Here is a 13179-nt window from a genome sequence, read left to right on the forward strand (position 1 = left end):
GCAGAAAAGTCTGGTACACTCCATTTCCAAAATGAAGAAAGTCAATGGAGACTTCATCATCACACTTAAAGTCTGGAAGTGTAGCTTAAGTGTTAGAGTGTAGATGAGCAAGTGCTAGGTCTGGAGTTCAAACCCCAGTTCTGGAAAAAGAAAAAAAAAAAAACAATAGAGAAAAGAAACATGGACATCCAGGTGTGATATAGGAGATAACAACAGGTGAACACTCCCAGGCCTCCAGAGGAGCTCAATCCAACAAAGCTCTCAAGATGACTCATTGTTGCATTCCAAGATCAGGGGCCACAAACACCTTTCTTCATGGAGGCTAGTTAGTCTCATATACTGCAGGGAGTCCTGCCGCACAAATTCCTGTACTAGGGTTTTAGGGCTTGTGGGCTATGTGAACTTCTCCTGCAAGTAGAGTGAACAGTTTATAGAAGGACTCTGTGATTTTTTACCTTATATTGAATAAATTTCCCCTCCTAGTTGGGGGAGCCGGAAACTGGCTCAGATTCCTTGATGCCTCTTTTCTGCTGGGATTGTTTCATTGTTGTTTTTGCCACCCTGTCACCTCCATTTTGGTTTCTGGTTCTCTTCCACTTTTCACCCTTTCTCATTTCAGAGTCTAGTCCCTTCTATGTTACCAGATTGTCATTCACAGTGAAAATGGCAGATACTTCTGATCTGCCATCTACTGCCACCTACTATATTTTTTTAAGTTAATTTCATTAATTTCAACTGATTATTTCTTCTCCTAATTTGGGAGTTGTCTTACTCTTTTCCTAAGCCTGGGAGGTGCATTATAGGTTATTTATTTGACATATTTTTAATGTAGGCAATTTATAGCTATTAAATTCCATCTTAGCTCCACTTCCCTTAATTTGTATGGATTCTGTTTTCATTTTCATTCACTTCTAGGGAAATTACTTCCATTTTCTTGCATTATTAAGACTTGCTTAATGTCCTAATCTGTTTTAGAGAAGGTCCTGGTCTGCTGAGAAGTATGTGTATTCTGCAGCTATTGGGTGAATATTCATCTGTTAGGCCATTTGTTGATTGTTTTTTTTTTTTTTACCTATATGATTTGTCTCCTAATGATAGGGGTTAATTCATGCTTTTATGTCACTTAGCATTTGTTTTGTAAAACTGGATGGACTAGCATCTGGTATGTGTATTTATAGTTGTTAAATCTGATATATATCAGGTGCTTTCTCAGATATTTATGTAGCTACTTCTGTATGCTTTTGGTCTTCATTTGCTTGGAATATCTTTTTTCCTCCTTTTACTTCGTCAGTGAAATGTGTTCCTTTTAGGCAACAAACAATTGAGTCCTGTCAATATCTTGAAATTGGAGAATTGTGACCATTAATATCAGTTATTACTGAAATGTATGTATTATGTTCTGTGTTTGAAATATTTGGGTCTTCTTTTTTCTCATTTATCTTCAGTTTTAGAAAGTGAGCTTTATTTTTATGATTATAATAGCTTCCTCTTCTGTGTGTAAAATTTCTGTTGAGAAAACTACTACTATGATGGGTTTTCCTTTATATATGACTTCATTCTTCTCTCTTACAGCTTTTGGAATTCTCTCATGTTCTGTATGCTTAATATTTTAACCGTAATATGAAATAGAGAGGTTTTTTTTCTGGTCTTATCTCCCCTCCTGGGTGACTATAGCTTTCCCAAATTTAGGAAAGTTTTTGCTATTGTTTTATTTTTTATGAATTTAGTTTATATCTCATCTTCTATGCTTATGATTCAGCCATAGATGACAAAATGTATTGTCTTAAATACTGCAGTTTTGTAATCACTTGATAAATATGTGTTAGGGCAGTCTTACTATTCTTCAGAAGTATCTTTGCTTAGTGTTTTTTTGGTTTTTGATTTTTGGTTTTGGTTTTGTTTTGTTGTGTTTATTTCCAGTTGTTGGGCTTGAATATTGGGCCTGGGCACTGTTCCTGAACTCTTCAGCTCAAGGCTAGCTCTACCACTTGAGCCACAGCACCACTTCCTGTTTTCTGGTGGTTAATTGGAGATAAGAGTCTCACAGACATTCAGGCGTAGGCTGGCTTTAAACCACAGATCTCAGCCTCCTGAGTAGCTAGAATTACAGACATGAGCCACTGGCAACCTGGCAGAGCTTACTCTTTTTTTTTTTTTTTCTCGGTTGGTTATTCTTAGTGTTTTTGATCATCTGTATTTTCATGGATGAAAACTCAACCATAGAGGATTATAAGCAATAAACCTGCTACCCATCTAGGTGTCAGAGGTAAACTTTAAACTTACTGAGTGTCAGAGCTGGGAAGGTGGCTCAGTGGTAGAGCGTTTGCCTTGCACACATGAGGCCCTGGGTTCGATTCCCCAGCACCACATAAGCAAAAAGAAAAAAAGCCAGAAGTGGCGCTGTGGCTCAAGTGGTAGAGTGCTAGCCTTGAGCTGAAGATCTGAGGGACAGTGCCCAGGCCCAGAGTTCAGGCCCCACAACAGGACCAAAAAAAATTAAAAATAAACTTACTGAGTGTTAAGATAGTTTAGTGCAGCATAATGACTGCATGGCGTCAGAGCAGTTGTGCTGATTCCCTTATCCAAGTCCTATTCCCAATGCAGTGGGCCCACAGAGGTGCTGTGTGAGGAACAGGTTTTATTTTGCCTGAGGAACTGGGCACAAAGGGCTCACCACTGTTACTCTTTTTTTTCCTGGTACTAGGGTTTGAAAATATGGCCTCATCATGCTAGACACTCTCCCACCTAGCACTTTTTGAGTAAGCCCCGGAACATTAACAAATAGTAAACCAGTTCTTTCCCCCAAGAAGAGAGCAAGCTCATGGTCATGCTTTGATTTCCCTCACTTGCTTAATTACTTATCTCACTAGCGATGCTGTATAATACAAGAAATGAATAAGCCTTGTATATTCAACAAAAACTGCAGGCTTGCATGGGGACCCTGATGAAGTACCTTTCCCAACTTGAGTAATTTTAGAAGTATCTTCTTAAGCTATATAAAGAACCCCATTGAAATTTTTATTTAAATTCATGTTATAACAATAGATTACTTATGTGAGAACTTGATATATCTTTAATCTGCATATATGAAAAATTTGGTTTACTTCATACAAGTCTTGCATCACTTTTACAGTTACTGCTTAAATTATTACTTTTGTTACTAGTATAAATAGCTACTTGCTGTTGGTGTATAAAAGTACTATTTTGTTTTGTTGTTTTAGACAAAAAATACGCTATGTAGCCCAAGTGGCTTTGAACCTGATTTTCCGCATCAGCCTTCTGTATGCTGGAATTATAGACATGTGCATCATATCCTGTTTCTATTGCTTTTGGTATACTGATCTTTATGTCCAACCATCTTCCTAATCCCTTTTACTTATAGATTATTTTAGCTTTTCTGTCTCTAAGCTGCTACAGTATTTTAATAATTGCAGTTCTATTTTCCTTAGCAATACACATTATTTTTATCTTACTAAATTGACTGAGCGAGGGAGAAACAATGAAGGGAAGAAGTAGAAAGGGAGGGAAACAGCTAATACATTTCTTGGCTATGTCAGGTGTTTAAACATTGTAAGAAAACTTCAGTGATTTTTATATGAAATATGTTTCCTTTTTTAAATAGAGAAAGAAAATACAAGCTCAGAGTTGAGATGACTTGTCTCAAAAACACTTCTGCTTTTTCAGTCATAATCCTTGGATTGTATTAGCTTCCAGTTTTGAAGCAATAGAATTAAACATACAGAGTTTTTTTTTTAGAATAGCAGATAGTAACTTCATGATAACCTTTGAAAATACAATCCTCATTTTCTTCTAATTTGAAACAATATCGATGATTATTTTTCTATTTTTTTAGGTGGAAAAAGGAAAAAAGAAAACAAAAGAACCACTGAAAGTAAGAGATCATACGCTGCAGAGGTTCATTGCTTAAGTCCCCAAAAGCAGAGATCTAGGAAAAAACAGGTATTTTTGTTATGTTTGAATAATACTTACGAGCCTTAAAATTATAAAGTCAATTCATTGCATACAAAGTGAAATTTATGTCCACATTATAGTCTTCCATATTCATGTCTTCCAAACAGGTCCAATTTAAATAAAGACTTCAGCACTTCAAATGATACCTTGTTAATAGATTTTATCAGAAATGTTTATTATTAAACCAGTTCTGTTTTAGAGCCTAATTTGTTTCCACACTCAGTGCGTGAGTGCGTGAAGTCTTGGGCTATCTGTCCAATATCTGAAAGTACATATTTTCTAGCTGATAATAGCAGGTAAATAAATGCAGTCTTTGTTATTTTATCATGTGTGGAACTTTTTCCTATCTTCTTTAAGGTAGATTTTTATCTTACAACCTATTAGTGTACAGCCACAAGCTGCAGGCCACTAGAGATATTTTCTATAACTTAAATTATTTTGGCCTTGACTTCTACTCCCAGTGAATATAAAAAGCAACTCCTACTTTTGATTTACTTACTGCATGTACCATTTATGTTTCTTTTCTTTTCATCTGCAAAGAAACCCAGAGTCTTACACATACATACTAAGCAAATGTTCTCCCTCAGCCCATGGATTCCTTTTTATTCCTGCTATCTCTATCATGGAGTGATAATATTATAATTGGTTGACAAGAGCTCCAGCTGTTGCATACCTGGATTTAGAGTGTATGTGTTTCCTTTTACCACCCTCAATTGACAAATGAATCAAGAAAATGTGGTAGTATACACAATGGAATTTTACTTATCCACTAGAAAGAATGAAATTATACCATGTATAAAGAAGTGGAAAGACCTGAAAAAAGTTAGTGGTTTTTCCCTTTTTAACCTAATTTTTGTTTGTAAGAGAAACAAAAGGTAATAGGTAATAGAACAAAGCACATGGGTTTTATTTATGTCCTGCAGCTTAGATCATCTTAAACTCTTCCTCTGTGTTTTATTTCAAATAGAATCAGGTATAATAAGTTAAAATAAAAGAAGTATTTTTTTTTGTTGTGGTCCCCGAGATGGATTACCTGTGCAGTTCAGTGGTATTAATACATTGATTCATATTGCGTATATACCATCATCATCACCCATTCACAGAACTTTCTGATGTTGCAGAAGAAACTAAACTCACTGAGCAAGAACTCAGTTACTGCTCTCTCTTCCATACCAGGCAACTTCATTCTAACCATTCGTTCTGTCAGTAGAATTTAATAATATTTGTCCTTTTCCTATCAACTGTTTAAATTAGCCTAGGGCCCTCAAGATTCATCCCTGTTGTAGGATTTGCCAGAATTTCCTTTTGAAGACTGAGTAGTTAAGCTGGCACTAGTGGCTCATCCCTGTAATCCTAGCTACTTGAGAAGCTGAGATACGAGGATCATAGTTTAAAACTAGCCCAAGCAAGAAATTCAATGAGAGTCTTATGTCCAATTAACCACCAAAAAGTCAGAAGTGGAGCTATGACTCAAGTGATAGAATACTAGCCTTGAGCAAAAAAACTCAGGAACAGCACCCAAGTCCCTGAGTTCAAGCCCAGAACCAGCATGCACACACCTACACAGAGAGAGACAGACAGACAGACAGACAGAGAATGAATAGTTTCTTGGCAATGGTAGCTCACTCCTGTAATCCTAGCTACTTGGGAGACTGAGATGTAAGAATCACAGTTCAAAGCCAGCCCAGACAGGAAAGTCCATGAACATTTTATTGGACATCAGAAAAGCTCGAAGTAATGCTGTGGCTCAGTGGCCAGGCCCTGAGTTCAGGCCCCAGGATTCTCACTCTCACACACACAAACATAGATATGAATAGTATTTTTTATATCTACATACCACATGTATTTGATTTATTCACTCACTGATGGACATGAGTTGATTCCACAGAGGGGTTACAATTACATGGGCAAGATAATGAGTACATTTCTTATCAAGCATTGCAGCCTCCTCCTTTGTTTACCCTTCACATCCCTTCCTAGCCTCCCCCCCCCCCCATCCAATCCTCCCCCCCCCCACCAAAGTTGTAAAGTTCGTTTTCGACATGACAACTTGTACTTCTCGTTGTTGCAACGGGTCCATCTGTATCTTAAATGACTTGTTTTTCCCCTTCTCCTCCACAAATTTTTTTTTTTTTTTTTTTTTTTTTGTCAGTTGTGGGGCCTGAACTCTGGGCCTGGGCTCAAGCCTCATGCTTACCACTTGAGCCACAGCTCCACTTCCGGTTTTTTCTGCTTATGTGGTGCTGAGGAATCGAACCCAGGGCATCATGCATGCAAGGCAAGCACTCTACCACTGAGCCACCTTCCCAGCCCCTCCTCCGTAAATTATACCGACATCAAATATAGTGAAAACAGGGGTTATACTGTGGGGTGATTCCACATTTTTGTATTGTGAATAATGTTACTATGAACATTACTGTACACGTAATTCTTGGAATCCCTATTTTTCTATTTTTTTTTTCTGAATCAGGGGAGAGGGATGTTTTTATAGTAGCCATCCAAATGAGCATGAGGTCTTGTTTTGTTTTGTTTGTGTGCCAATACTGGAACTTGAACTCAGAGCCTCATGTTTTGCTTAACATTTTTGCTCAAGAAGCACTTTTCCACTTGAGCCACACTTCTTCCAGGTTTTTATTGCTTAATTGGGGAAAAGAGTCTTGTCTGTCTGGCTTGGTTTTGAATTGTACTCCTCAAATCTTAGTCTCCTGAGAGCTAGAATTGTAGCATGAGCCACAGACACTTAACAAACTAGATTCTTTCTAAGTGTAATAATGTCTTCCTGGGGCATTTCTCATAGGCTGATCACAGTAAATAACCATCTAGAGTAGTCATATTTGTCCTTTAGTATGCCAAGAGAAGCAGTACTAGTTGGTCACCTGCTGCAATGTAAATATCAGTACTTTTTCATGTACAATATTATATTTCTTTCCACTTAAACATAATGTATTTTATTAGCATACATTAATATTATTTTTGTGTTTTTGAACAGAAATAACTACCTTAATATGTTATATGAAATAGTCATATGAAGTTCTTAAAATAAGATGAAATTTTTTTCACCTTTGAGAAAGATATTAAGCAGTTTTAATTAAAAATAGCTGCATTTATAGTAGATAGATGCATTCTTTTTAAAGAATTGCTTCTGTAAGTAACTGTTCCACTTTTTACCAAAAGGCATGGCTTTGGGAAGAAGACAGTAAGTTGAAGTCTGGTGTGAGGAAATTTGGAGAAGGACACTGGACAAAAATATTATTACATTACAAATTCAAAAACAGAACAAGTGTCATGTTAAAAGACAGATGGAGAACTATGAAGAAACTAAAACTGATTTAATCAGACATGACAATGAAGACTGATTACATTTGTCAGAACTTGGAAAAGATATTAAATACTGTCCCTACATTTTTTTGGAAACTTGGTGGCCATTATTTTATCTTAAAATTTTGTATAGAGCATTAATTTTTTTTCCTGTAACCTTAAGTGAATGAGGATTTTTGTGAACTTATATGCCATCATTGTATTCTTCAAAAATCTTTATTTTGACAAAAATGTAAGTATATTTTATGTATATAAAAATAAAGCCTAATTGACAACTAAAATAGTGTTCTATGAGAAAGTATATTTCTGTTTGTTTTCAGTGTCCATGGGATAACTTCAGCCTTATAAAATTGCACATAAAAATGCATTTTCTAAATAATTGAATTAGGATAGCCCTTTGATAATAAGGATAGCCCTCAGATAATGAATTGATTTATAACCTTAATAGGCTTCTTAATTATTAAGACATGTTACTAAAATGATAAATGTAATCTATTTTAACAAAATGTCTCAGTGGTTTCCTATAAAGAAAAAAAAACAAACATTATTGCCTGTAGGACAAAATTTATACTATTAGCAAGAATGGCTTTTAAATTTTACAACTTGAACAAAAATAAAGCTTCTTGAAACTTGATATTTGGTTATCTGATACTTCGATTTAATATATCAGTATGGGGTTTATTCTGTAACTGCTTTAGTTTGTATCAACTGTGATGTTCTTAACATATGTAAGTACTAACAAATATGGCACCGTTTTGATTAATTTATTCTTTAGAAGATTTAGCCAGAGACTAACAGAATTAGTTACCATTTAGGCCTTAGGTGCTGGACATAGTGACAGAAAATTGACTAGTGTATTCCTAAAATGTCATTTCTCACCTATTTTTAAAAATTAGATTATTTTTTGTTGGGTGCTGGTGGCTCAAGCCTATAATTCTAGCTACTCTGGAGGCTGAGATAAGAGGATCATAGTTCAAAATCAGCCCAGGCAGGAAAATCCATGAGACTCTCATCTCCAGTTAACCACCAGAAAGCTGAAAGTAGAACACTAGTGATAGTGCACTAGTCTTGAACAGAAAGGCTCTGGGACAGCGAACAAGTCCTGGATCAGCAAAACTAAGTAAAGATTATTCTTTCTTTTTTTTCTTTTTTTTTTTTGTCGGTCGTGGGGCTTGAACTCTGGGCCTGGGTGCTGTCCCTCAGCTCTTCAGCTCAAGGCGAGCACTCTACCACTTGAGCCACAGAGCCACTTCCAGGATTATTCTTCTTAAGATAATTCTAAGTACATATTCAGCTAATAACTAAAAAGATCTATACTTGGTACAGTTTTCCACAGTATTAGTATTTTCTAATAGTAATACATATCACCTCCAGGAAATAGTGATTGATATAGTCTTTAGTTTTGTACTCTGCATCCAATTCTGATTACTTGATTATCATTGTTTTTCTACCTCCAAAAGCAAGATCCTGAACATCCTTGATAGCAGGAGAATCTATCAAGTTGCTTATTTATTTTTTTTCATAATTCATATTAGATTTTATTGTTACATTCTTCACAAAGCTTTAGAAAGTTATTCCTAAGAGCTCAAAATATGCACTTAGATTGCATACAATGTTCTCACAATAAAATTATTTTAGCCTGGCCCAATAATATAAGTTGCTCATTTATAAGCCTCACTTCCCTCCATCCTTCTTTCTGCCCCTGACAACCACTAACTTAATCTGTTTTGAAATTTTAATTATTTCAAAATGTTACCCAGACTGATGATACTAAAACTGGCAGCATGAGGGATCTGTTCATTCACTGGAACCACCATTAAGGTGACTTTTTTGGAACTCTAATATCTGATTTAAAAAAAAATAACTTAGAAGGTGCTTAATGAAGATGTCATAAATTTTGAGCCATTTTGATATTTCCACACTCTCAGCTTGGCAGTTGTTAAAACAACCTGCATTCCTGGTACAGCTTGGTGGTGCCAAAGAAAGAGTACAATTCAGATCTTGTCTTCACAAAAATAGTGTGCATTTTGACCTGATGTTTCCTTGAGATCCAACTCAGAGATTCACTTTTGTTTCATCCTCTAGTTTGGATCAACCTCACAGGCAGTATTTGTCACAATCATTTAAAGATACAATTGCAGCCAAATGGGGCCAAGGGTAAGCTGCATATAGGTCAAAAAATCTGATAATGGAAGGCCAGAGAGGGGATATGTAGGGTTCATTAGGATTTGTGTGCACCAGGGAACCTGGAAAGTCATGCACTTGCCCAGGAATGAGAGGTCTTAAGACTTGCAACCCTAACTGATCTTTAGGTTCAGTGTAGTAATTATCAGAAAACAGAGCCTAAGACCCAGTTGTATATAGCCTGGCCACAGATTGAAGGAATGTCCCAATTCTAATTCAGTCTTCAAACAAAGTCTTGTTTTAATGTTTTCAAGTTTGTACCTTTAAAGAAATTAGATGAAATGTTGTTTTTTCTATCTTAATATGTTTACAGTATCCAATTTGTAGGTTTTATAGCTTATTCATTTTCCTTTCAAATCCATAATCCAATATAGTTACATGACATTATGCTATTGGTGAACATTTGGATTATGAAAATAAAACCATCCAAAGTAAGGATAACTGTTCAGACTTAGCTGCAAAGCAGTCAAAGGTGATTGCTTTTGTCTGATAGACTTTGTTTATAGTGGAACAGCTTCACAATGCCAGAAAAGCTCAGACAGTTAAGCTCAGTTGTTAAGCCCAAGGAAGTTAAGCCCAACGAACATCTGGCATTCTGTTTATCTTGGAGATATATTTTTTAGGCATTGGACATGAATTGGATGTAGTGGTGAAATACTGATGCTGACAGTCACTGAACTAATGCTAGCCATTTTGAATGGATGGCTACAAAAGTTGTCATTCTAGGATTGGTTGTTGCTGCAGAGGTTGTGAGTCAGTATTGTGTTGCATGCAGACTGTCCATTGTTAATATGTTCAATGTCACAGAATTGTTCACAGTTTCTGGCTGTTAAACTTTGGTATGACAAGAATTAACTCTCAAGCCATGGAAAGTTTGCGGTGAATATTATAACCTCTAGAGCAACCATTAGATGTACATACATAATAGACATGCAATAAAGTGTGTAAACAATCCAGAAACTAAAAGATGCCAAAACACAACAGGGAAAAGCAAGAAAAGACATACTTAAATCCAATCTAATCAATAATTAATGAATGTTAATGATGTAATTCCCCAAGTGGAAATTAGAAAAGTATGAAGACCAAATAGTAAATATTTTAGGATTTAAGGGGTCCTACAGTTTGTTTACTTGGAATTAATCAGATAATGAGTGCATATGGCTGCATAAATCTACAAAAGCACACTACAAGCTGTAGTTTGCTACCATTTGCTCTTGTTTCATCCTTTAGATTTTGTTGGAGTTTCTTCTGGCCAGATGTTCCTTGAATCAGAACTTTTTCGTGTGTGTTTGGGGTGGTTGGCTGGTTGACAGGTTTTTAGAAGGGTCTCACCATATTACATTAGGTTGGCCTCAGACAACCAATTCACCTGCCTCAGTGTCCTGAGTGCTGGGATTACAGGTAATATCACACCCAAGGATTTCACTTTTTTTTTTTTTTTTGTCTTTTTTCGGTTTTGGAAGTTTCCAGGTTCAATTCAGAACCACTTTTGTTTTTCTTTTTCTTTGTGGGAGGGTAATGCTGGTTGGAACTCAGAGCTCTGTTCATATTAAGTATACACTCTCCCATTGTGTTATACCTCAAAGTCCCAAAGCACTTTTAAACTAAATTAACAAGTTGGGGTTCTGAGATAAATTGAGGATGAGAATTTGGGCTGCAAATCCATAAATTGGCTGACTAGCAACTACCTCTTTAGCCCAATACAGTGCTCCTAGAGTTTCTTTGGGAGAAGAGTGGACTTGTTTCCAATTCACCGTTCCCCTAAAGTTAAAACCTATTTGGTGTCCTTGCTTAATTATTCCCACATAGGTCTTTTATTCCCACATTGGGCTGTTACTTTTGCTAAAGAGAGGACAATGAATGAACCCTAGATAGCAAAAGAGCCCCCCTTTCATCCAAAGCTAAAGTTCAAGCCTTTTCCAAGAAGATCTACCCAGGGGACCGCCTGCTAGTGATGAAGAAACTGTCTATAGGGTGTAAGTGGTACTCATGTGGAATACAAAGCATACAAGCTACAGACTATCTATGTAACCCCTCTTCTGGAGGACCCAGGTCCATTGTGCATGCTTGTAAACCTAGCTACTAAGGAGTTGGAGATCAGAGGATCATTGTTCAAAAACAGCCCAGGCAGGAAAATCCAGGTGATTCTTACTTCCAATTAACCAGCAAAATGCTAGAAGTAGAGCTGTGGATCGGGCAGAGCAAAACCTTTAACCAGAAAAAGCTATAGCACACAGACACTGAGTTCAAGCTCCAGTAACAAGTGCTGGTGTACACACACACACACCACACACACACAAACACACACAGCTATAGCACACAGACACAGTTCAAGCTCCAGTAACAAGTGCTGGTGTACACACACACACACACACACACACACACACACACACACACACACACACACACACACACACACACACACACACACACACACACACACACACACACACACACACACACACACACACACACACACACCTTTTAGTTAGCAGGCATAGGCAGTAATTATAGAGAGATGTTACAGAGTCCAACCCAGTGTCCAGTTATCAAAAAGTCAGGCAAAGAATCATGCTTGGAGCCAAAAGCCAGTAAGTTGGTATTTGGCACACCAGTGCTTTTATTTTTACCAAATTATGCTGCACCCACCTCCACCCCAAAACAATTTAATATTACATTTTCCTTAGTGATATTCCAGTGCTTTTCTGTTTTTTTTTTTAACAAGAGACATAAGTAACTATTAGCTTTTCCTTCCTAATTATTATTTTTCCTCTCCTTGAGAGCTCACATCTGTCCTTAGGCTTTATCAATGTGCATACTGTTTTGCCTTGAATGGATTATGTCACATCTAATTCTTGCAAACCACTCATACATAATAATTGCATATTATAGATTAGGAAACTAAATTTCAGTTTATTTGACTTGTGCAGAATCACATTGATGAGTGACAGAACTTTTATTTAATTGCTGATATTTCACAATAAAAACTTTTCATTGTTCAGGAAGAATTCTCTTTCCCTTTATTCCATTCATATATGTTGGTCAGGTAACAATATGATCAGGTGAGAGACCTCAGCCAACACTGATACAAATCTGTAGTTGCACAGATGGTAAAATGTACTAAACCCCTACTAATGTACCTGTGATTGAGGTATGTTCTTCATAAGTGTATGCTTTCATTATTCCAAGTGTTTTTCCTCTCATATGTGAGTCACCAGTTGGCAATAAATAATATCAAGTGCATTCATGTTTCTCTAAACTCCAAGCCTTTCTTCCACTACCACATGGGAAAAATAACTGTAGTCACTTTGATCAGCAGTTATTTGCAGGAATTCTCTGGTGAGTAATTGGAGAGGAGGAATATAAAATTGGAATTTTGAAAAGGATGTAGATTATACATGTGCTCAACACTTCTTAATCCTAGGGGACAGAGTCCTAGTATATGTTACGTATAAAAGCAAATGTGCTTCCAGCCAGTGTGCTTTAAGACTCTTGTTATTGTTGTTGTGGTTTGGTTTGGTTTGTTGTATTGTGTTGTATATCAGTACTTAGGGCTTGAGCTCAGGGTCTGATGCGCTCTCTTGGCTATTTTGCTCAAGGCTAGTAGACTACCACTTGGGCCACATTTTAGTTTGCATGGATTTTTTGCATAAAATTTTGATCATACTTTAATTTGCAATTTCTTACTGAAACTTTTATTTCCAT

The 13179-nt window shown here is 36.5% G+C and overlaps 1 protein-coding gene across 1 annotated transcript in view; it reads left to right on the forward strand.

The window, feature by feature from the left end:
• Terf1 (telomeric repeat binding factor 1) overlaps positions 1–7873 on the forward strand; it is a 29480-nt gene extending 21607 nt beyond the window's left edge. Inside the window, exons 8-9 of the mRNA XM_069990930.1 lie at positions 3854–3960; positions 7147–7873. Coding sequence (XP_069847031.1) covers positions 3854–3960; positions 7147–7305 — 266 coding nt within the window. The 3' untranslated portion in view covers positions 7306–7873. The remainder of the gene's footprint in view (positions 1–3853; positions 3961–7146) is intronic.
• Positions 7874–13179: the final 5306 nt, after the last annotated feature.

The sequence above is a fragment of the Dipodomys merriami genome, unplaced genomic scaffold, assembly GCF_024711535.1.
Source record: "Dipodomys merriami isolate MVZ:Mamm:240054 unplaced genomic scaffold, mDipMer1.0.p SCAF_4, whole genome shotgun sequence".
In the NCBI taxonomy this organism is placed as follows: domain Eukaryota; kingdom Metazoa; phylum Chordata; class Mammalia; order Rodentia; family Heteromyidae; genus Dipodomys; species Dipodomys merriami.